Genomic DNA, 22367 nt, shown 5'->3' with positions numbered 1-22367 from the left:
CCCTTTACAGATGAAAATGTGACGTTTTGGAGAGTTGGGTAAACTGAAGTGGGAGCTGGGCTTTGAAACTTGGCAAGCTGGGGATAAGACAACGCCTTGAGGCAACACTGTGTGCAAACCTGGTCCACCTGATATTAGCACAGAGATTAAGGGAGATGCTTGCTGAGTTTATTTCAGATTTACTACTGACAGCAAGCATCAAGGCCTTGATATCTTTTGACTTTCTTTGCCAGGGGCGTAGCATGAAAGAGTGTTCTTTCTCTTGTTTATTTTCTTCTAGCATATATCAAACACAGCTAGATATGAAGATGATGATCACGGACACCTATGGACGAGCATGACTCAGCTTTAGTCACGCTTAGCATTTTGCCAAATGTCTTCAGGGTTTTTAAAAAACAAAGAAAACACCGCAAATCCAGTCCTTCTAGTGCCTCTGAGATGACTCCTCCAGGTCAGTCACCTCCTCTGTGGATGCATCACCTGGATGCAGGCTGATGCAAGCACCTAAGGGGACGTTAGTCACTTTTGGGCCCTGAAAGGAGGAACTATGTGGGTGCGGCAAAAGTTTAAAAAAACTCACTTGGATGATCCAACGCGTCTTCCTGGAAATGTTCAGAAGCCGTCCGCTGGGGCTGAGGAAACAAGCCGTAGGAGTTTTCTCTGGGTCTCTGAGAGGCAACGGGGCCAGAAAAGGAGGCTTTCACAGACTCTGCATTCAGCTTCTGTGACTCCCAGTCATCAGTCAGAGAACAGTCAAAATCACCTCCTGGAAGAGCAGAGGGGTTCAATGAGTGTGTGTATGTGATTTCCGTGACTCTAATGATCATAGCGATAGTCTCAAGAAGCACAGAGAATTGGAACTGAACGAGCAGAAACATTTTTTCCTAACCTCTATTTCCACGGAGCATAAAGTGATGAAGGGGAAAGGACAGCAGAGAGGAGAGCCGGAGGCAGCCCACGGGTGACTGAGCCCTCGAGAAGGCGCCAAGCCTGAGACATTTGGGAAGGGGAGCCAGTGTCGAGCAGGAGGCCAAAGCTTCACGGGCCTGGGGCAGGTGGATCTGAGGAATCATTCAATGCAGAATTATTGTATAACTGCACATGTGATGCAGTTCGGGAGGCTGGGCTTCAGAAGTCAGAGTAGATAGTGCTGTGTGCCATCCATGGCTGGGGAGGGATAGGCACAGTGGCCTACAGTTAGGAGGCAAAGAGGTCATCACTGCACGGAAACCTGGCAGAAGGTGTCCAGATGGAGCCCGGGAGGGAGTGTCTGAGTGCTTGGGCGGAAACCTGAAGGCCGAGGAGGAGTGCTTCCAGAGAGACAGAAGGAAGAGAGAAGGCCAGGAAGAGACAGACAGACAGAGGGGGTGGGGAGGCGGGACGGGGAGAGGGAGGAGAGGAAGGAGGGGGAGGGGAAGAAAGAAGGGAAATAAGAAAGAAAGACATCAGCCCCTGGACAGAATGTGGCGGGCTCCCAGAAGAACGAGCCCTCCTGTGTGGCCAGACAGGAACCCCTGAATGTGGGCAGTCCTGGAAGATGGTTCTGGCTGAATTGCTGTGCTGTGCTTAGTCGCTCAGTTGTGTCCAACTCTGCAACCCCATGGACTGTAGCTCGCCATGCTCTTTGGTCCATGGGGATTCTCCAGGCAAGAATACTGGAGTGGGTAGCCTATCCCATCTCCAGAGGATCTTCCCAACCCAGGAATCAAACTGGAGTCTCCTTCATTGTGGGTGGATTCTTTATCAGCTGAGTTACTTGGGATTTCTAAGTGGGAATCAAAATCATGAAGGGCCTCATAGGCCATGCTCACTTGGGGGCTCAGATTTATCCTGTGGGCAGCTTGAAAGATGGGAGGACTGTGAGGTGCTTTGTGTGTTGAGGTGCTCACTCGGTGGTGAGAGGTGGAGAGTCCCAGCCCTGTTCTGGAAGCTGGGAGTGACTGTGGAGCTCCAAGAGACTCTTGAGGTCATCATATAGCAGTGCTTCTTAACCAGAAGTCATTTCTCTCCCCAGAGGACATCTGACAATGTCTGTTGTCATTTTGGATGGTCACAACTTCAGCAGGGGAGAAGGGATAGGGTGCCACTGGTATCTAAAGGAATAAAGCCCGGGGATGTTGTGAAACCATATTTAACACACAGGACAGGCCTGGATACTAAACCAATGAACTGATGTTTTTGGACATGGGATTATTCCTGCCAACCCTGCAGGCTCCTTCCTACCTTCCTGCCCACAACTTGCTGTCTCTTGATAAAGCAGTCCGCAGAAGCATCTTTGCTGGTTGTCATAGAAAAAGGAAATGGTAGGAAGTGAACAATGCCGAGCATCCAGTAATGCCCAGGCTGCAGAGGAGGTCCTGGACCTTGTTTACTGCAGCACTAATCACAGTGGCCAAGATACGGAAACAACCCGTGTTCATCAATAGGTGAACGAATAAAGAACATCCTGCCATTTGCATCATCACGGATGAATTCGGAGGTTCACCTAAGTGAAATAAGTCAGTCGTAGAGAGACAAATACCGCATGATTACACTTATACAAGAGGTATCTAAAATAGTCAAAATCAGAGAAGCAGAGAATAAAAGGGTGGCTGCTGGGGGTGAGGGGGGAGGGGGCTAAGGGGAATTGTTCGACAGATAGAAGGTTTCAATGATGCTAGATGAATAAGTTCTAGAGCTCTGCTACACATGTGGCTATAGATATCAATGTGGTATTTTATGTACTTCAAAATGTGTTGAGAAGGTAGATTTTTTTTTTCTTAGCGCACACACACACACAAAAAAGACCAAAAAACACCCAAAACTCTACAAAAGACAATAAAACTCCACAAAGGGACACAAAGAAATGCTGGGAGGTGTTGGGTGTCTGATCCTTGACAGGGTTTGCAAATATCCGAACTCATCACAGTGTCCATGTTAAAAATGTACATCTGTGTATATCAACTGTGCTGTGTTGTGCTGAGTCACTCAGTCACATCTGACTCTTTGCAACCCCAAGGACTGTACTACTCTTACTCTGAATCTTGCAGTATTGGAGGGACGTTAGGCTCTGGTATCTTGAGTAAAGATCATATACAGCCAATATTGACCTTGAAAACCTCTTGTAAATGTCCAGTTGGTACAATTGTATAAAATGTGTGTGGTGTGGCATGTGTTAGTCTCTCAGTCATGTCTGACTCTTTGAGACCCCATGGACTGTAGCCTTCTAGGCTCCTCGGTCCTTGGGATTCTCCAGGCAACAATACTGGAGTGGGTTGCCAATTCCTTCTCCGGGGGATCTTCCCCACCCAGAGATCAAATGCAGGTCTCCTGCTTTGCAAGTGGATTCTTTACCATCTGAGCCACCAGGGAAGTGTATATATATATATATATATAAACTATATCTCCATAAAGCTGTCTTTAAAAAAGAGAGGAAACTGTTTGGTCATATTCACATGGAAGTGAGAAGGAACTGGTACCTTTGGTGGCTGATTATGTATTCAAGAGTGGCATTGAACTAAGATCTGGGGAGACGTGATGAGGATGTGACAACAGTAAAAATATTCCTGTGCCGTTGCCCAAAGCTGCTCTGTTGAACTTACGCTTTGCCACTGCGAGTTAGATGAGATAAAAATGTATCTCATGTAGAATTCTGGAAATATTGCACAGAAAGTTCTAAAAGAAAATTCTAAAAGAAGAGACAGCATTAAAAGATAAAAAATTCTTACAGACAAAAGAGTCTTAACAAAAAATGATCACGGAATTTTCATCTCTGAAAAGACATGGTTTTCCCCAGTTCATACTTCCCTTCACTGACATTTTTTTCCCCCTCTAACCTATTTTTTTACCCTCTAATAATAAATGAAAGGGGCTTTCCTGGGGGGCTCAGTGGTAAAGAATCCACCTGTCAATGCAGGAGACACAGGTTCGATCCCTGACCCAGGAAGATCCCACACTCTGCAGAGCAGCTAAGCCAGTGTGCCACAACTATTGAGACTCTGCTGGGGTCCTGAAGCTGCACCCACAGAGCACACGTGCCGTGACTACTGAAGCCCTCATACTCTAGAGCCTGTGCTCCGCAACAGGAGTCACCACAATGAGAAGCCCACGCACTGCCACTAGAGTAGCCCCCAGCTTGCTGCAACTAGAGAAAAGCCCATGGGCAGCAACAGAGATCCAGCACAGCCAAAATTAAATAGAAAAACATGTTAAAAATATTACATGAAAGAATCATCGTGCAGTAAGTGAAAGTCGCTCTGTCACGTCTGATTCTGTGGGACCCTATGAATTGTAGCCCATCAGGCTCCTCTGTCCATAGGATTCTCCAGGCAAGAATACTGGAGTGGGTTGCCATTTTTTTCTCCAGAGGATCTTCCCAACCCAGGGATCAAACCTGGGTCTCCTGCACTGTAGGCAGATTCTTTATCATCTGAGGTATGAAGGAAGCCCTGCATAATCCAGACAGCATATCAATAAATAGTTCTTTGGGATTATATTTGAAGATATTAATTTCATTCTGTTTCTCTTGGTTTATTTAAATTGTGTGGTTGGCTTCTGATTTTTTTTTTCTTGGCTTCTGTCTTAAAAGGATGAATCTAATTCTTCCAAGCAAGTTACCTATCCTTACATACAAAATAGGCATTATCATTTGCTATAGAGGGAAATGCAAAGCCATGTACAGATGTTGCCATCAAAGACGTTTGTGGAGAAGGCACTAGATCAGAAAAACTGCAGACCTCAGATGGGGGTGCCTTGTCTGAGGTCATCGTGTCTTTCTTTCTTGGGACTGGCAGAAATAGAGCAGGAAGCCCTGATGAGTCCTCCCTGTCTAGATCCTGGATCCTCTGTCAGTATGATTCATGGACTCTGAGGATGCAGTCCAAATTGCAGCATTGGATCTGGGCATCCACGAAACACCAGAGCTAGAGAATGAATTGCAGCTAATGAGGAAAGGTGTCTGGATGCAGCTGTGGAAGGGGTGAGCTGAGGATAATCAAAATAGGCAACACCACCACCACCACAAAAAAAAGACCATTTTAGCCTGAAAAATTAAGGAAAAGAAAATCAGAGGAAGTAAGTTTTGATTGCATCCATTGCCCAGAGAGAAAACGGCAAAACAATTTAATTTTGAATTCTTCTCTCGAGTCTTCTAACTCGGCGATGTTTCCAGAGAAAAAGGAATTGCTGATAAAAGTCAGGGGGCTTTGGGTAAATCCGGAAAACAAGAAGTGTGGGGAAGATTTGATTACAGATGACAGCAGAGATGAGTGCTTTCAAAGTCCCATGTGCACCCAGTTGACTAATTACTGATTGGGGGTGGGGGGAGTTGATTTTGTTATATTTAGAAGACATTCGTAAATCATGAGAGTTTTAACAAGATGCCTCGTGTATGCGCAGCACTGCTGCGGTCCAATTGCTTTCGGATTGTTTGGACATACTTTGACAAGGCAGCAATGGGAAAAACAACACGTGAATTTCCAAACATGTGGACTTTAGAGTGGCGATTCCCAAACGTTAAGCATCCACGGATAGTTTACCTGGTTTTTGCCACCTCCCAGAGCCTTCTTAACTCCTAGCGATTTCAAATTTTCTTAGATTGTTTCACCTTAGTCTTTTACTTTAAAGGAAACTTTATCTCACTCATTTAAATGCCCTAAAGAAAAAGTAAATGTAAGAACAAGTACAATGAACATGAGACCTTATTTAATTTGCACTAAATACTTTTGTAGGGGAAAGCTCCAGGCCTGTTCTTTGTTAAAAGAGAGTAACAGAACTCCCAGTGGTGGGGACTCTGTGCTCTTGCTGCTGTGCAGCAGCGTGAATCAGCTATGTGTGCACAGACATTCCTTTCCTCTTAGCTTTCCTCACACACACCCCCTCCCCCGCCATCTAGATCATCACAGAGCACTGAGCTGAGCTCCTTGTGTTACACAGCAGCTTCCTACTAGCCATTCCCATTTTTTTACATGAGGTAGTGTGTAGATGTCAATGCTGCACTCAATGCTACGCTCAATTCATTACCACTCTTTAATATGCTGTGTAAAATGGGTTTTGTCTGTGTTCATTTTCTGAACTGGGTCTTCAGAAAATCATTTAAAGTTTATCTTACTTTTCTTTTTCCCTTTTCTGATTAGTGCTTTCTGGGTCCTATCCAAAAGAAATCTTCTTGGTAAAGGTTGTGATGATAGTCTCCTAAGTTTTCTTCAAGAAGATTTATAGACCCTGTTTTTGCGTTTAGGTCTAATATCCACCCCAAATTGGGTTTTGTATATGGTGTGAATTAGTATTAAAAATACTTTTATGTGTATCTAACCATTTTATTATATTTTCTTGATTAAATAAAAATAGATAACCATCAGAAAAAAGATGTACTGTGAGTTCCTATCACTGTATTTATATGTATCTACACATACATATTTAGATATACTAATATCATATAATGTATACTGCATAATATGTATATATTATATATCTAATTATACATATAGCATAAATTTCGATAGGAGTGTGTATATGTGTTACACTATGTGTACATATCTTATTGTAAAAATGCGGAAATTGAGACTTAGCAAAGTTGAATAACTTTCACAGTGTGCCCAAACTAGGACTTGAATTCTGATTCCAGCATCCTTTGTCTACCCATGTCCTGTACAAAAAAGATCCACTGGAGATGTGCAGATATGTTCCAGGTATTATTGGCTTAATAATTTGCACATTTAAATTAGGCTATTTTGCATGAGATGCAGATAAATACACTTGGATCACATAAGTAGTGTGGAGTGGACTTTAGGTGATTATTTAAAAGGTGGCTCACCCTCTATATCCAAAATGACTATCGTCTCTGGATTTGACGTTGGTCCAGAACCATGTGGTTGCTACTGCCCATTTGGAAATGCTACCTCACCATGGAAAAACGAGGTTCAAACTCACCATTTTCTTTGCAGTGGTTTGTTTCCACCCGCCTGACCCCCTCCAACCAGACATCCTCACTGGGGGAAGAGTCAACATCATCAAAGATGCTTCCATGCAGCCAGGATTCAGAGGCACTGAGGTTGAAGAGAGAAGAAAAAGAACGGCGCATTCTCCTTTTCTTTCTAAATATTCTGGAAAGAAATGAAAGTAGTAAGGTAAATAACAAATAGCAGTCAACTCACGGTCAAAACAGAGAATTCAGTGAAAGCAGACACACGGGGCACGTGTCTATGCCCAGGTCCATGAAGCTCATTTCACTTTTTTCCTCCATTAATTCCAGAGAAGTTTCTTAACTTCCTGTATGTGCCAGGTGCTTGCATCAATGTCAAGGATATTGAGATAAGAGACAAAACCTCAGGTTGAAAAACAAAAGTAATGCAGACATAACAAACACTTTCATTGACCTCATCCTGTGTTTGGAGTCTTTCTTAGTGATTTATGTCCAGTACCTCACATTATCCTTGTGAGGTAGGTACTGCTGCTACCCCACATCTCAGATCAGGAAACTGAGGCACAAAGTAGTGAAATAACTTGTCTGAAGTCACAGCTAGTAGCTGACATAGCTGGGATGCAAACCCAGGCAGTCTGGCTCCATTGCTTCTGCCCTTGGGGACTGAGCTGTGTGCATGTGTGTTCTAACAGTGTCAACTAAGGCTGCCTTGAGAGCACCAGGAGAGGTATTGCTAATCTGGAGACAAGGAAGGCTTTCCGGGGTAAGCAAACAAATGGTCTCATATTGAGTCATGCTAGGAACTGAGGCAGGAAAGGTAAAAAATGGGCAGATAATAACCTTGACTCTTATGTGAAGGAGTTAGAATTTAACATAAAGGGCTCTGAAGTATGGCAAGGAGAAGCGGGTGGTGACCTGATTGGGTTTTCATTTCCAAAGACTTTGGTTCTCCATGTGTCCCCACTCCCAACAATCCAACAGTCCACCCTCTACCTTATAAGCAGTGTTATCTCGCTAAGGATGAATCTGACCGTTTGTCAAGGGCTCCTGTCAATCTAGAGAATAAAGCCCAGATTCCTCAGGCTGGAACGTAACCGCCTCCATCCAGCCCTGCTTCTGGGTTTAGTCTCCTCTCGTGGAGAGCAGTCTTTCCACCGTAAGCTATATTTCTTCCAAATGATTTGCCATTCCTCACACTGTATCAGGGTCTCTCGGGCCTCCATACCTGTATCCTCTCTCAGGAAGTCCTCTTTTCTACATCCGTCTTAATTAACATCGAATCAACCATCTTCATCTCAAGGAAGCTCATGTTAATCTATTCCGCCAAAGAAAATCGGCCTCCCTTCCTTCTCCCCTCCGCTAACCTCCATCCAGGCTTCTATCCCAGCACTTCTACTGCTTCATTACTTAAAAAAAAAACTAGTCCATTCTTTTAATTAATTTATTTATTTCTGGTTGTGCGGGGTCTTCATTGCTGTGCGGGCTTTTCTCTAGTTGCCATGCATGGACTTCTCATTGTGGTGGCTTCTCTTGTTTTAGAGCATGGCCTCTAGGGCCTGTAGGCTCAGTAGTTGCAGCTCCCAGGCTCTAAAGCATAGGCTTAATAGCTGTGGCAGTTGAACTTAGTTGCATGTGGGATCTCCCGGGATCAGGGATCGAGCCCATGTCTCCTGCATTGGCAGGTGGATTTTTTACCACTGAGCCACCAGGAAAGCCCATCTTCATTACTTTAAAAAACACAAAACAAACAAAAAAAAACACTTTTTTTTTTTTGATCACACGTTACAGCATGCAAGATCTTAGTTCCCTGGCCAGAGATCAAGCCTGCACCCACTGCCATGGAAGCGGGGAGTCTTAACCACTGGACCACCAAGGACATCCCAGTTCATAACTTTTATTTGTTTTCATGTGTCAGCCACCCCTGCTTCTTATGAGCCCGTGTACTTCCATCATCTGGAGCAGAAATATGCTGCTCATAAACAATGTTGAATGAACCAATGAACAAATGAATGAATAATTGGCAGATGGGTTGGAATGCAGATCTTTTGACCTGATCTCCACTACTTACCTGACTAAGTTCTCCTTGTAGAGAACCCTGGTCTGGCAGGGGCTCAGGGTTATGTTGCCATCTTCGTCACAGAGAAAACTGTCTTCTGTCCAGATGTAGTAGCCATTGGTGAGAAGTCTGGGACTTCGTCGACAGGTGAACAGGGAGCCCGTCAGGGGATCTCTGGAGCAGCCCTCAAAGGGACTGTCACCATCCAGGAAATCATAGACAGAGCTACAGGGGGACGAGATAAGCCCTTTCAGTCTGTATCTGGTTCATCCAGCCACACACAAACCACACGTGTAGTCACCACGAAGGAAAACCACCTCTGCCTTCCTGATGACCAACTACTTCTGCAATTCTGATGGTGTCTCTCTTATTCTTCTAAGCTTCATCTCTTCACCTGTGAGACCACTGAACTACAGCATGTTTAGTGCTTCTTTGTGTTTTAAACACTTTGATGAAAACTTAGGGCGAATTGGTTTCTTTGCCATGTGATGTCCCCTCCACCCGGGCTTTTCTTGGATGGAAGAAATTGCAAAATAGCCCACCTGCGATGATGGAAGCTCGGAGCATCTTTCACTTCCCACCTTTTCTTTGAAAAGCCCTCCAACTGCTACATGCTTACTCTTGTCACTGTAATAGGGAAATTGCAACTATACAGCTAACAGGTACTAATGAGTTATAGGAGAACATGCAGTCAAAGAAATCTTTTGGGGGATTTCTCTGTGGTCCAGTGGTTAAGAATCTGCTTTGCAAAAAAGAAAAAAAAAATCTGCCTTGTGAGGCAGGGGTATGGGTTCCATCCCTGGTTGGGGAACTGAGATCCCACATGCCACATAGAGCAACTAAGCCTGCGTGCTGCAATAGAGAGTCTGAGCACCACAAAGAAAGATCTGGCGGCTGTGACTAAGACCTGATGCAGCCAAATAAATACACAAATTTTCTTTTTCAAGAGTTTTTTTGTTTTGGATTGTGCCAATTTCCCTCAGATCAGCTGCATACCTGATCACACAGTTACCTTCCCCGATCTGCTATCCAGGGAAGTCCTCTACTTGGTCAGGCTCATCTGTACCTGCCTTAGGTTTGAAAATCAATCACATACCTATATGGCTGAAATGCAAACTCGTGCCTCACCCTTTACTGACATTCTGAAAAAAATTTTAAGTTTAAAGCTTATTCATGTTATATGTAAGATAGACAAACAAAAAGGATGTACTATGTAATACACTGAGCAATATATATTTTGTAATAACCTCTAAGGGAAAAGAATCTGAAAAAGAATATATATATATTCTGAATATACACATATATATATGCAGAATATATATAACTCAATCACTTTCCTGTACATCTGAAATTATCACAACATTGTAAATCAACTATACTTCAATAAAAAAATTTAAAAACTTAGAAAATACACTGGTGTCATCAAAGAAAAAAGACTGCTCACAATTACACACACTAAAGTTAGCAAACCCAAAGCAATAAAGAAAATGGCTACGGGATCGTACTTTTCAATAATTACCTTGAACGTAAATGGGTTGAATGCCCCAACCAAAAGACAAAGGCTGGCTGATTGGATACAAAAACAAAACCCCCATATATGTTGTCTACAAGAGACCCACCTCAAAACGAGGGACGCATACAGACTGAAAGTGAAGGGCTGGAAAAAGATAGTCCATGCAAATAGAGACCAAAAGAAAGCAGGAGTAGCAATACTCATATCAGACAAAATAGACTTTAAAACAAAGGCTGTGAAACGAGACAAAGAAGGAAACTACATAATGATCAAAGGATCAATCCAAGAAGAAGATATAACAATTATAAATATTTATGCACCTAACATAGGAGCACCGCAATATGTAAGACAATTACTAACAAGTATGAAAGGGGAAATTAACAATAACACAATAATAGTGGGAGATTTTAACACCCCACTTACATCTATGGATAGATCAACTAAACAGAAAATTAACAAGGAAACACAATCTTTAAATGATACAATAGAACAGTTAGACCTAATAGATATCTATAGGACATTTCACCCCAAAACAATGAATTTCACCTTTTTCTCAAGCGCACACGGAACCTTTTCCAGGATAGATCACATCCTGGGACATAAATCTAGCCTAGGTAAATTCAAAAAAATTGAAATCATTCCAAGCATCTTTTCTGACCACAATGCAGTAAGATTAGATCTCAATTACAGGAGAATAACTATTAAAAGTGCCAACATATGGAGACTGAACAACACGCTGCTGAATGATGAACAAATCATAGAAGAAATCAAAAGAGACATCAAAATATGCATAGAAATGAATGAAAATGAAAACACAACAACCCAAAACCTCTGGGACACTGTAAAAGCAGTGCTAAGGGGGAAGTTCATAGCAATACAGGCACACCTCAAGAAACAAGAAAAAAGTCAACTAAATAACCTAACTCTACATCTAAAGCAACTAGAAAAGGAAGAAATGAAGAACCCCAGGGTCAGTAGAAGGAAAGAAATCATAAAAATTAGGGCAGAGATAAATGCAAAAGAAACAAAAGAGACCATAGCAAAAATCAACAAAGCCAAAAGCTGGTTCTTTGAGAAGGTGAATAAAATTGACAAACCACTAGCCAGACTCATCAAGAAACAAAGGGAGAAGAACCAAATCAATAAAATTAGAAATGAAAATGGAGAGATCACAACTGACAACACAGAAATACAAAGGATTATTAGAGAATACTATCAGCAATTATATGGCAATAAAATGAATAACCTGGAAGAAATGGACAAATTCCTAGAAAAGTACAACTTTCCAAAACTGAACCAGGAAGAAATAGAAAATCTGAACAAACCCATCACAAGCACGGAAATTGAAACTGTAATCAAAAATCTCCCAGCAAACAAAAGCCCAGGTCCAGACGGCTTCACAGCTGAATTCTACCAAAAATTTAGAGAAGAGCTAACACCTATTCTACTCAAACTCTTCCAGAAAATAGCTGAGGAAGGGAAACTTCCAAACTCATTCTATGAGGCCACCATCACCCTAATCCCAAAACCTGGTAAAGACCCCACAAAAAAAGAAAACTATAGGCCAATATCACTGATGAACATAGATGCAAAAATCCTTAACAAAATTCTAGCAATCAGAATCCAACAACACATTAAGAAGATCATACATCATGACCAAGTGGGCTTTATCCCAGGAATGCAAGGATTCTTCAATATCCGCAAATCAATCAACGTAATACACCACATTAACAAACTGAAAAATAAAAATCATATGATTATCTCAATAGATGCAGAGAAAGCCTTCGACAAAATTCAACATCCATTTTTGATAAAAACCCTCCAGAAAGTGGGAATTGAAGGGACATACCTCAACATAATAAAAGCTATATATGACAAACCCACAGCAAACATTATCCTCAATGGTGAAAAACTGAAAGCATTTCCCCTAAAGTCAGGAACAAGACAAGGGTGCCCACTCTCACCACTACTATTCAACATAGTTCTGGAAGTTTTGGCCACAGCAATCAGAGCAGAAAAAGACATAAAAGGAATACAAATTGGAAAAGAAGAAGTAAAGCTTTCACTGTTCGCTGATGACATGATCCTCTACACAGAAAACCCTAAAGACTCTACCAGAAAACTACTAGAGCTAATCAATGATTACAGTAAAGTTGCAGGATATAAAATCAACACACAGAAATCCCTTGCATTCCTATACACTAATAATGAGAAAATAGAAAGAGAAATTAAGGAAACTATTCCATTCACTGTTGCAACGAAAAGAATTAAATACTTAGGAATATATCTACCTAAGGAAACAAAAGACTTGTACATAGAAAACTATAAAACACTAGTGAAAGTAATCAAAGAGGACACGAATAGATGGAGAAATATACCGTGTTCGTGGATTGGAAGAATAAATATTGTAAAAATGAGTATACTACCCAAAGTAATTTATACATTCAATGCAATCCCTATCAAACTACCAACAATATTTTTCACAGAACTAGAACAAATAATCTCACAATTTGTATGGAAATACAAAAAACCTCGAATAGCCAAAGCAATTTTGAGGAAGAAGAATGGAACTGGGGGAATTAACCTGCCGGACTTCAGGCTCTATTACAAAGCCACAGTCATCAAGACAGTATGGTACTGGCATAAAGACAGAAATATAGATCAATGGAACAAAATAGAAAGCCCAGAGATAAACCCACGCTCCTATGGACACCTTATCTTCGACAAAGGAGGCAAGAATATAAAATGGAGAAAAGACAGTCTCTTTAACAAGTGGTGCTGGGAAAACTGGTCAGCCACTTGTAAAAGAATGAAACTAGAACACTTCCTAACACCATACACCAAAATAAACTCAAAATGGATTAAAGATCTAAATGTAAGACCAGAAACTATAAAACTCCTAGAGGAGAATGTAGGCAAAACACTCTCCGACATAAATCACAGCAGGATCCTCCAAGACCCACCTCCCAGAATATTGGAAATAAAAGCAAAAATAAACAAATGGGACCTAATTAAAATCAAAAGCTTCTGCACAGCAAAGGAAACTATAAGCAAGGTGAAAAGACAGCCTTCAGAATGGGAGAAAATAATAGCAAATGAAGCAACTGATAAAGGATTAATCTCCAAAATATACAAGCAGCTCCTGCAGCTCAATTCCAGAAAACTAAGTGACCCAATCAAAAAATGGGCCAAAGAACTAAACAGACATTTCTCCAAAGAAGACATACAGATGGCTAACAAACACATGAAAAAATGCTCAACATCCCTCATCATCAGAGAAATGCAAATCAAAACCACAATGAGATACCATTTCACACCAGTCAGAATGGCTGCTATCCAAAAGTCTACATGCAATAAATGCTGGAGAGGGTGTGGAGAGAAGGGAACCCTCTTACACTGTTGGTGGGAATGCAAACTAGTACAGCCACTATGGAGAACAGTGTGGAGATTCCTCAGAAAACTGGAAATAGAACTGCCATATGATCCAGCGATCGCACTCCTGGGCATATACACCGAGGAAACCAGAATTGAAAGAGACACATGTACTCCAATGTTCATTGCAGCACTGTTTATAATAGCCAGGACATGGAAGCAACCTAGATGTCCATCTGCAGATGAATGGATAAGAAAGCTTTGGTACATATACACAATGGAGTATTTCTCAGCCATCAAAAAGAATGCATTTGAATCAGTTTTAATGAGGTGGATGAAATTGGAGCCAATTATACAGAGTGAAGTAAGCCAGAAAGAAGAACATCAATACTGTATATTAACGCATATATATGGAATTTAGAAAAATGGTAACCTGAACCCTGTATAAGAGACTGCAAAAGAGACATAGGCATTTAGAACAGTCTTTGGGACTCTGTGGGAGAGGGTGAAGGTGGAATGATTGGGGAGAATGGAATTGTAGCATGTATATTATCATAAGTGACCAGTCCAGGTTCGACGCATAAATTTTCCTCTGTTCATTTCTTTGCATTTGTGCTTTTTCAATAAAAATGCTTTTAACTGAAAAAAAAATAAAATAAAATAAAAAATCATGGTGTTAACTTTGCCTAGAGATATAGCTGAGGAAAAAGTCTCACATGCAACAGAAGCAAATAGACCATTGTAGCCTCCTATTCAAAAATGATACAGTGATAGTCATCATTAAGCTGTGTGTTTGCTACATAGCAATCCAGAAAATTTGAGTTTGGGCAAATATGTCAATGCATCATTATCACATTATGCTAAACAAATTACTAGTGAGTGTGGACAAATGTCTTATAAAAATATCGATGGTATTAACCATTATATATAATAATTATATAAATGAGTATGTAAAATAAAATTCCCACAAAGATATTTATTGTATCTGTATCATATTAATTATGTGGCTGTTTAAATAAAGATAAGTTCAATGCAAAAAAAAAAAAAAGTTAGCAAAGCACTGTTTTAAATGGATGTTATTTATGGAAAACTTACTATGAGCCTGGCCCCTACTTCACACCCTATCTGCTTTTCACAAACCTCCCTAAAAGTTAAATATTAGTATCTTCATAGTACAGCAAAAAAAGAGACAGAGAGAGATGGAGAATGGTAAATATATTAGGTATTTGACATATCTAGCCTGGAGAATCCCAGAGACGGGGAGCCTGATGGGCTGCCATCTATGGGGTCGCACAGAGTCGGACACGACTGAAGCGACTTAGCAGCAGCAGCAGCAGCAGCAAGTGTCAGAGTTAAGATTTTGAATCCGGGTCTGTCTGACTTTTAAGCATGCACTCTTTCCATAAGAGCTGCGTTGTTCCTCTGGCTGATGCATTTGGTAGCAGCAGGAGGCCCAGAATTTATAAAAGGGGCAGGTTCTAACATCAGTACATGATTCCTTTATGCCACTGGCACGAGCCACAGAATGCTAGAGGAAACAGCAACAGGTGCCTGTGTAAAGAATAAAAGACAGAGAAACAGGGAAGAAAGAAAAGAAAAGGAAGGAAAAGACAGAGACTTCTTTGAGGACTTGAACATAATGGCAGATTCAGCATGTCTTCGTGGAACATGAGATTTGGCTGGCTTGTGCTTTGGTAGAGACTCTCATGGCTCTTATAAAATGAAGCAGTAAAAGTATATTTAAGAGAATATCAATTTAAGAGAAAAAGTAACAGTATATCAGTACCTGGAAAGCACCAAACAAAAGCAATTCACATTTGCCCACACATTCCTCTCCCTTCCAACCTCCATTATTAGGTTAGGCAAGTTTTCAGTTCATATATGCATAAGACTGGAAATATATTTCCATATCAAAATTGGATGAAAGCTAAAACCAATATATATATATATATATATATATATATAAAACCAATATATATATATATATATATATATATATAAAACCAATATATATATATATATATATATATAGGTTGAACCACACGGTTTGTGGAATCTTAGTTCCCTGATCAAGGACTGAACCCAAGGCCATGGCAGTGAAAGCACAGTGAAAGCACAGTGTCCTAACCACTAAACTGAGGGAATTTGCAGTATCTTAAAGTATTTATTTGTTTACTTTTTTATTTGGCTGTGCCAAGTCTTAGTTGCCATATGCAGGATCTTTCAGTTGTGGCATATGGTATCTAGTTCCCCTACCATGGATGGTACCATGGATGGAACCCGGGTCCCCTGCATTGGGAGTGCAGAGTTTTAGCTGCTGGATCACCAAGTCAAGAATACAACAAAATAATGCATACAGAAAAATGTCTGACTGATGTTTCATGAGAAAAGTCCCCTAGAATACCTTGGGAGGACGCATGGGGGAGATGGCTCTACGGCACATTCTTTTTCCGACTGGGAAGAATCTGCATAAGCAAATGAGAGAGAAATACAAATTTATCACACTGCACCAACAAGCATGATTGCACACAGCGGAGGGTGTGACTAGCTGATGTCCCAGCCCCGGCAGATTTCAACAGGTGCAACCCACCAGTGACTCACAACTAGCATAACCCGTTCTCAGGACTCTCCGGGAGCAAGACCTAATCCAGGGGTTTCTATATTCTGTCTCGTCTCTCCTTCAACACTCCTTGAGAGACTCCTTAATTTGGACAAGGCAATAATAAACCAGGCTTCCCTGGTGACTCAGCGGTAAAGAATCCACCTGCCAATGCAGGAAACTCCAGGTTCAGTCCCTGGGTTGAAAAGATCCCCTGGAGAAGGAAATGGCAACCCACTCCAGTATTCTTGCCTGGAAAATCTCAGGGAGAGAGGAGCCTGGGGGGCTACAGGCCATGAGGTTGCAGAGTCAGACGTGACTTGCCAACTGAACAACAACAAAAATAATAAACCATTAGCATCAAACTGACTCATGAAAAGGAGGAAGAAAACGTCTTGTGGGAAGCTGTCAAAAACCCAAATCAATTACCCAATGTGCTAGTTTAGCTTACTCAGTCATTTAAGGAATTCAATCATCTGCCTAGATTCTCTCTCATTAGTGCATCTGAAGGCACTTCTATTACAAAATAATGAGCAGAAGACATTGTGGAAGAAAAAAACTGTTTTCTATAAATGATTTTCCAATGTATGACACCTGAGAATATTCTTAATTTTTTAAAAAGATCATGCATTCATTCATTCCAGTTTAACCAAAGGGCTGGCAACAGATTTCAGTTGGGAAAAGTTGCAGTTGATTAATATTCTAAATGCTATTGCAGCATTTTATATTGTATAGAAATGGTGTAAATACTTGTAATAGACAGCCTCGGTGAAACTTGGTTCCATTACTGATAATTAATATCTAAGACAAAGAAAGGAGCTTAGACTTTCATATTGAGTTGGCTGATTTGAAGGAGAAAATTGTAGGTGTGTGAGGGAGGGTTAGAAGCAGGGTTTGGGGAAAAAACAAATGACAAGAGGAAGGAAGAAATTTGAAACCACTACCGTTTTGACAACGCCCGTATTTTCTGAAAGTAGCTATCAAAATCATTCAGTATTTTTTTATAGACAAATCGTTTTGCATCTTAATAGTAGCTGATAAACAATCTCCTTTAACGTTGATGCACAGGCATCTAAAAAAAAGTGATTTTTTTTTCCCACTAAAAGGAAAAAGACCACATTTCTCTCAAGCAAAGAAATGAAGTCAAAATCATTGCCAAAGTGAATGCTGGCATTTAAGAAGCACAAGCTACTGACAGATGGTTAACGGTATGAGTATCAGCAAAATCAAAGCAGGGAAATTGCTAAAAGGAATCTAATCGTTCAAAAGATAATTGCGTAGAGCAGCTCTCTTACATTTACTTGCTACTGGTGTTGACATCAGTTGAGATATTTGGTACATCTTGGGACGGCTGCTTGTTCAAACTTCACAGATTTTCTGCACAAGACATTAAAAAAAAGGTGGATTATGTATTAAAAATAGAAAGATGATGCCAAAACAGATGGCATCTACTCATTGCACTAGTCAGATTTGTTTACTGAGAGAATACAGAGATAAATGGAGTTGAAGGCAGAGTTGAAGGACCACTGAGTTTGTGTCTGCCTCGATGATTTTATATTTCATTTTCCATTGTCTCAGTGCATCTAAATAATCTTTTTCTGTAAATAAGGATAACATTTTATTTGGGAAAGCAAAACTTACAAAGCTTGACTTGTATTCAAAATAAAATAATGAAAATTAATTATTTGGTCAAGAAATCCAAAAAAAAAAAAAAAAGATTGGTTTTAGAATTCTCTAAATAGATGTATTCGTATTTTTATCATCCAACACACTTCGACCTCATTATCAAGTTCAAACAATGCTAGAAGATTGGGGACTGTCTTTTGCCTAACACCTCAAACCACTGACAGGTAGTTCCAGGGAGGGCTGGTGGTCTTTATCCTTACTATCAGCCTGGACATTTCCAAGTAGCATAAGAAGCATTACACTAAAAATAGTACATTGCTGGGCAGATTTCAAAACTCTCCTTTTATGAACATATAATTTACTTTATCAGTTACAAATTAAACACATATACAAGTGTATATATTATGTAAACTTTCATCACTTACCACTCATCGCATGGATCTGCTTTCCACTGATCATTCAATTTTGTATACATTATTATCCTAGCAGCATAGTAAGGTAAGACAAAATTCTTCTCTGAATCATCAACTCTATCCACATTTTTTCAAATGTAGTAACTACTAATGGATTGTTTCTGTAGCTGTCACACCATTAAAACAAACCCAAATAATTCTATAGATTCAAATTTATTCTTTCAATAAACTAGACACAAAACCTGCCAGACAATATAGATCCTGCCCTATAGGGACCTTGAGAGAAATCAGGAGAACTTTCTGCCATTCCCTGAAAGATCCCTAAATCAAAACATATGCATAGATTTCAATGGTTTGGAATATAAAATAATACTGTTTGCTCTATAATACTATACAGTAGTATGTCACTAGTCCTTTCCATTTTTGTCCAGCCCAAGTTACCTTATGTTAATTTCCCCCAATCATCAAGTTTAATTTTAAGCCAACAAGTTGTACAGCAGAAATTAAGTTCTTACTGCTACATCTTACTAATGGAAATACAACAGGCTACTGTTAGCTACCAGTTAAGCAAATATTAGTAACATTGAAAAAGACTTCTGGTGCAGCTCTAAGACTTTTCAAGAACAGAGACCCTATCCATCAGTTCTACGAAAGCAACTCATCTGTCCTGAAAAGCAATTTGCCCATGTGTCTGTCTTCCTTCCAAAGAAAGTTCCCAACCTCTTATTCCAATTGATAAATGACAAAATAGTTACTGAAATATGATGCATCCTGTGGTTGAGAGTCAGCAGAGAGATCCAGGACTTAGCAGGTCTTCAGCTGAAAATAATGACAGCATATCAACAGTTGCAGAAGTCTTTTAAGAAAGGGAAACCCCGTCTTTCCCTCCTCCTAATATATAGCTGCACACATCTCCCTGTGCAGGCTTTTGCAGGGAACTTTTGTCTTCAGTAGCCACTTGTTCTTTTGGCTGTTTCCGACAATAGAAGAGCATGTAGTTCTCTGGAAAGCAGCCTACAACTGCTCTTGTTTTCTTTTAAAAACAGCCTGCGTAACCAGAGGCTGAGAGGCACAATGAGGTCACACTTCCTGTGCGACTCACATCAGTGGCGCCCACACTGAGGAACATGGTGAAGATTAAAGAGGCCTCCTGGACCGGCAGTGGGGGATGAATCAGACTAGCTGGATGCATCATGGGCACACCAGGGATACTCTTCTGTGCCAACTCATCACCCCAGCTGGGAGAACATAAGAAAGACTTTCAGAGAAGCAGCACCTCTCACTTATCGTCTTCTGGCCATTTTCAGTATGAGTAGTACATGGTTGGGAAAATTCCCTGATGCAGGGCATGGAAACCCACTCCAGTATTCTTGCCTGGAGAATCTCAAGGACAGAGGAGCCTGATGGGCTACAGCCCATACGGTTGCAAAGGGTTGGACACAACTGAAGCAACTTAGTATACATGCATTTAGTGCATAGTAATGCTTTGCCCAAATCGTCATTGATGACCAGGCATTGATGCTATTCAATTCAGAAGACTATCAAATACCAGAGCTTGATCTTCTGAAAATGTCTGCAGTACCAATATGCTTATCCATCAAAGGCTGGACTTTTCAAGAAACTCTGTGAGTGGCATTTAAAATTTTATATTTAAATGTTTCTAGAGCTGAAAACTCTTCAGCTATTATAAAACTTCTTATGCTATTGTAAATGAAAGTGTTAGTCACTCAGTCATGTCTAACTCTCTGCAACTCCATGGACTGTACCCCACCATGCTCCTCTGTCCATGGAATTCTCCAGGCATGGAGTGGGTTGCCATTCCCTTCTCCAGGGGATCTTCCTGGCCCAGGGATTGAACCCAGGTCTCCTGACCTGCAGGCAGATTCTTTACCATCTGCACTACCAGGGAAGCACCAGATGCTATTGTAGGGTCCCTACAAAGCCTGCAGTTGTCAGTGATAAAATAAATAGACCTTCCAGCAATACTGAGGTGCACAGGGTAATGGAGAGTCACACAGAGATATAAACTCTGTCTGCCATACTAGCTGTGTCCCCAGTTTATGACTTAACCTCTGAGTTGTAACTTTCTCACTACGTTTATAAACATAATAATATGTATGTTACCGGATGGCCTGGAGCAGTAAATGAGGTTTAAAAAAATGAGAATTAAGTGAGTCCTCAGCTCAGATGTCCGAGATGGATTCCTTGCTTATTTTCTGTAAATCAGCTTCCATTCTGAGGCACCAGTCACCAGGCTGCAGAAAAGTTAATCTCATTCTTTCTTGGGGGTTTCCTTTCCCTCTGAGGTTATGCCAAAGGCAGAGTCTTCTGTAGAACACCCCCAGGCAGGAGAAGCTATTAGGAGGCACGCCCATCTAGTCCGTGGTCATCTTTACCAGCTTTCAAAGCTGACCCTTAAGAATCCTTTGCAAAATCCCCTCCCCTTCAGTGGGGGCTGAGGCTGATAATTTGCCTCTTCTGAATAGAACAAGACAAAAGTGATGGGTTGCGACTACTATGATTAGGTTACAAAAGTTGGCGGCATCTGTCTTACCACTTTGTCTTACACACTTGGATGGAGCAAACTGTCATGTTGGAGAAGCACGCGTGGCAAGGATCTGAAAGTTGTTTCAAAAGTTGTCCTGAGTCCATGAGCCAAGAATGCAGCCAATAACCAGGTCAGTGAGCTTTATAAAAGTGGAATGCAGGTTGCCCGGGACTGGGAGGAGGAGAAAACAGGAGTGTTGGTCAAAAGATGCAAAGTTTATGCAGAGATAAATAAATCCTAGAGATCTACTGAACAGCATAATATCTACAATTAACAATATTCCATTGCATACTTAAAAACTTGCTAAGAAGGCAGATATTTTGTTAAGCGACTTACCACAAAACAGATGATAGACTGACAGAGCAGGAGGAAATTTTTGAAGGTGATGGATATATATTTATTGGCATTGATTTTAGTGGTGCTTTTGTGGGTGTATATTTATCTCTAAACTTAGATTGTGTACATTAAATAAGTTTAGCTTTTTTCTATGTCAATAATGCCTCAGTATGATTGTAAAGTAATTTTTTAAAGTAGTTTTATAAAAAGCTTCTAGAAAAAATAAGTTTTCCAAATAGAAATCATTATAAATTCTTTAAGCAATAATGGGCTTTGCGAGTACTCAAAAGACACCTGTTCTCATCATTTATGAGAATAATATTCCTTGGAAACCTTTTGGTCACATGACTTCTCATCAAACTTGGTCCTAAGTCTGTGTCTCAGAAACTTTAATGTACTGTGAATCACTTGGGGATTTTGTAGATGTGAGTAGGTCTAAAGTAGCAATAGAGATTCTGCGTTTGTAAGCAGTTCCTGGTGGTTCAGATAGTGAAGAATCTGCCTGCAATGTGGGAGAGCTGGGTTTGATCCCTGGGTTGGGAAGATGCCCTGGAGAAGGGCATGGCAACCCACTCTAGTATTCTTGCTTGGAGAATCACCATTGACAAAAGAGCTTCGCGGGCTACTGTTCATGGGGTTGCAGAGAGTCGGACATGATTGAGCAAAGAAGCGCACACACACAAACCAGCTCCTGGTGAAAACACTGTAGTTCATACACTGTTTTTTGGTGAGCAGGATGCTAGTGAGTACTCTTTGGGAAATGCTAATGTTACTTGGTGCATGTTATGAATCAATTTTAAAATACTATACGCAATAAATAAACATGTCTGCATGCTTGCTTAACTCCTTCAAGTACTCATGATTTCCCTTCCTACCTAAACCTCACTCGCCTCTGGATTTCTGTGTCTCATTGAATGGCATCACCTTCCATTCAGCTGCTCAGATCAGGAGACAAGGGGCAGTCAACAGTATTCCCTCTGTAGCCCTTGAATGAGACTCTTTC

At 40.8% G+C, this 22367-nt stretch overlaps 1 protein-coding gene across 1 annotated transcript in view; it reads right to left on the bottom strand.

Annotated features, from left to right (window-relative positions):
• The window catches only part of TMEM71 (transmembrane protein 71), a 32766-nt gene extending 13240 nt beyond the window's left edge, over window positions 1-19526 (bottom strand). Inside the window, exons 1-6 of the mRNA XM_055432599.2 lie at window positions 19236-19526; window positions 17737-17818; window positions 16247-16307; window positions 8970-9182; window positions 6910-7082; window positions 581-766 (exon numbers count right to left, since the gene is read on the bottom strand). Of these exons, the coding sequence (XP_055288574.2) occupies window positions 581-766; window positions 6910-7082; window positions 8970-9182; window positions 16247-16307; window positions 17737-17782 (679 nt within the window). The 5' untranslated portion in view covers window positions 17783-17818; window positions 19236-19526. The remainder of the gene's footprint in view (window positions 1-580; window positions 767-6909; window positions 7083-8969; window positions 9183-16246; window positions 16308-17736; window positions 17819-19235) is intronic.
• Between the last annotated feature and the right edge of the window lie 2841 nt (window positions 19527-22367).

This window comes from Moschus berezovskii, chromosome 16 (genome assembly GCF_049115385.1).
Source record: "Moschus berezovskii isolate FMDL1 chromosome 16, NW_MosBer_1.0, whole genome shotgun sequence".
NCBI classification, from domain to species: domain Eukaryota; kingdom Metazoa; phylum Chordata; class Mammalia; order Artiodactyla; family Moschidae; genus Moschus; species Moschus berezovskii.
Note: the sequence above shows the minus strand (reverse complement) of the source record. Positions and strands in the feature narration are given on the sequence as shown.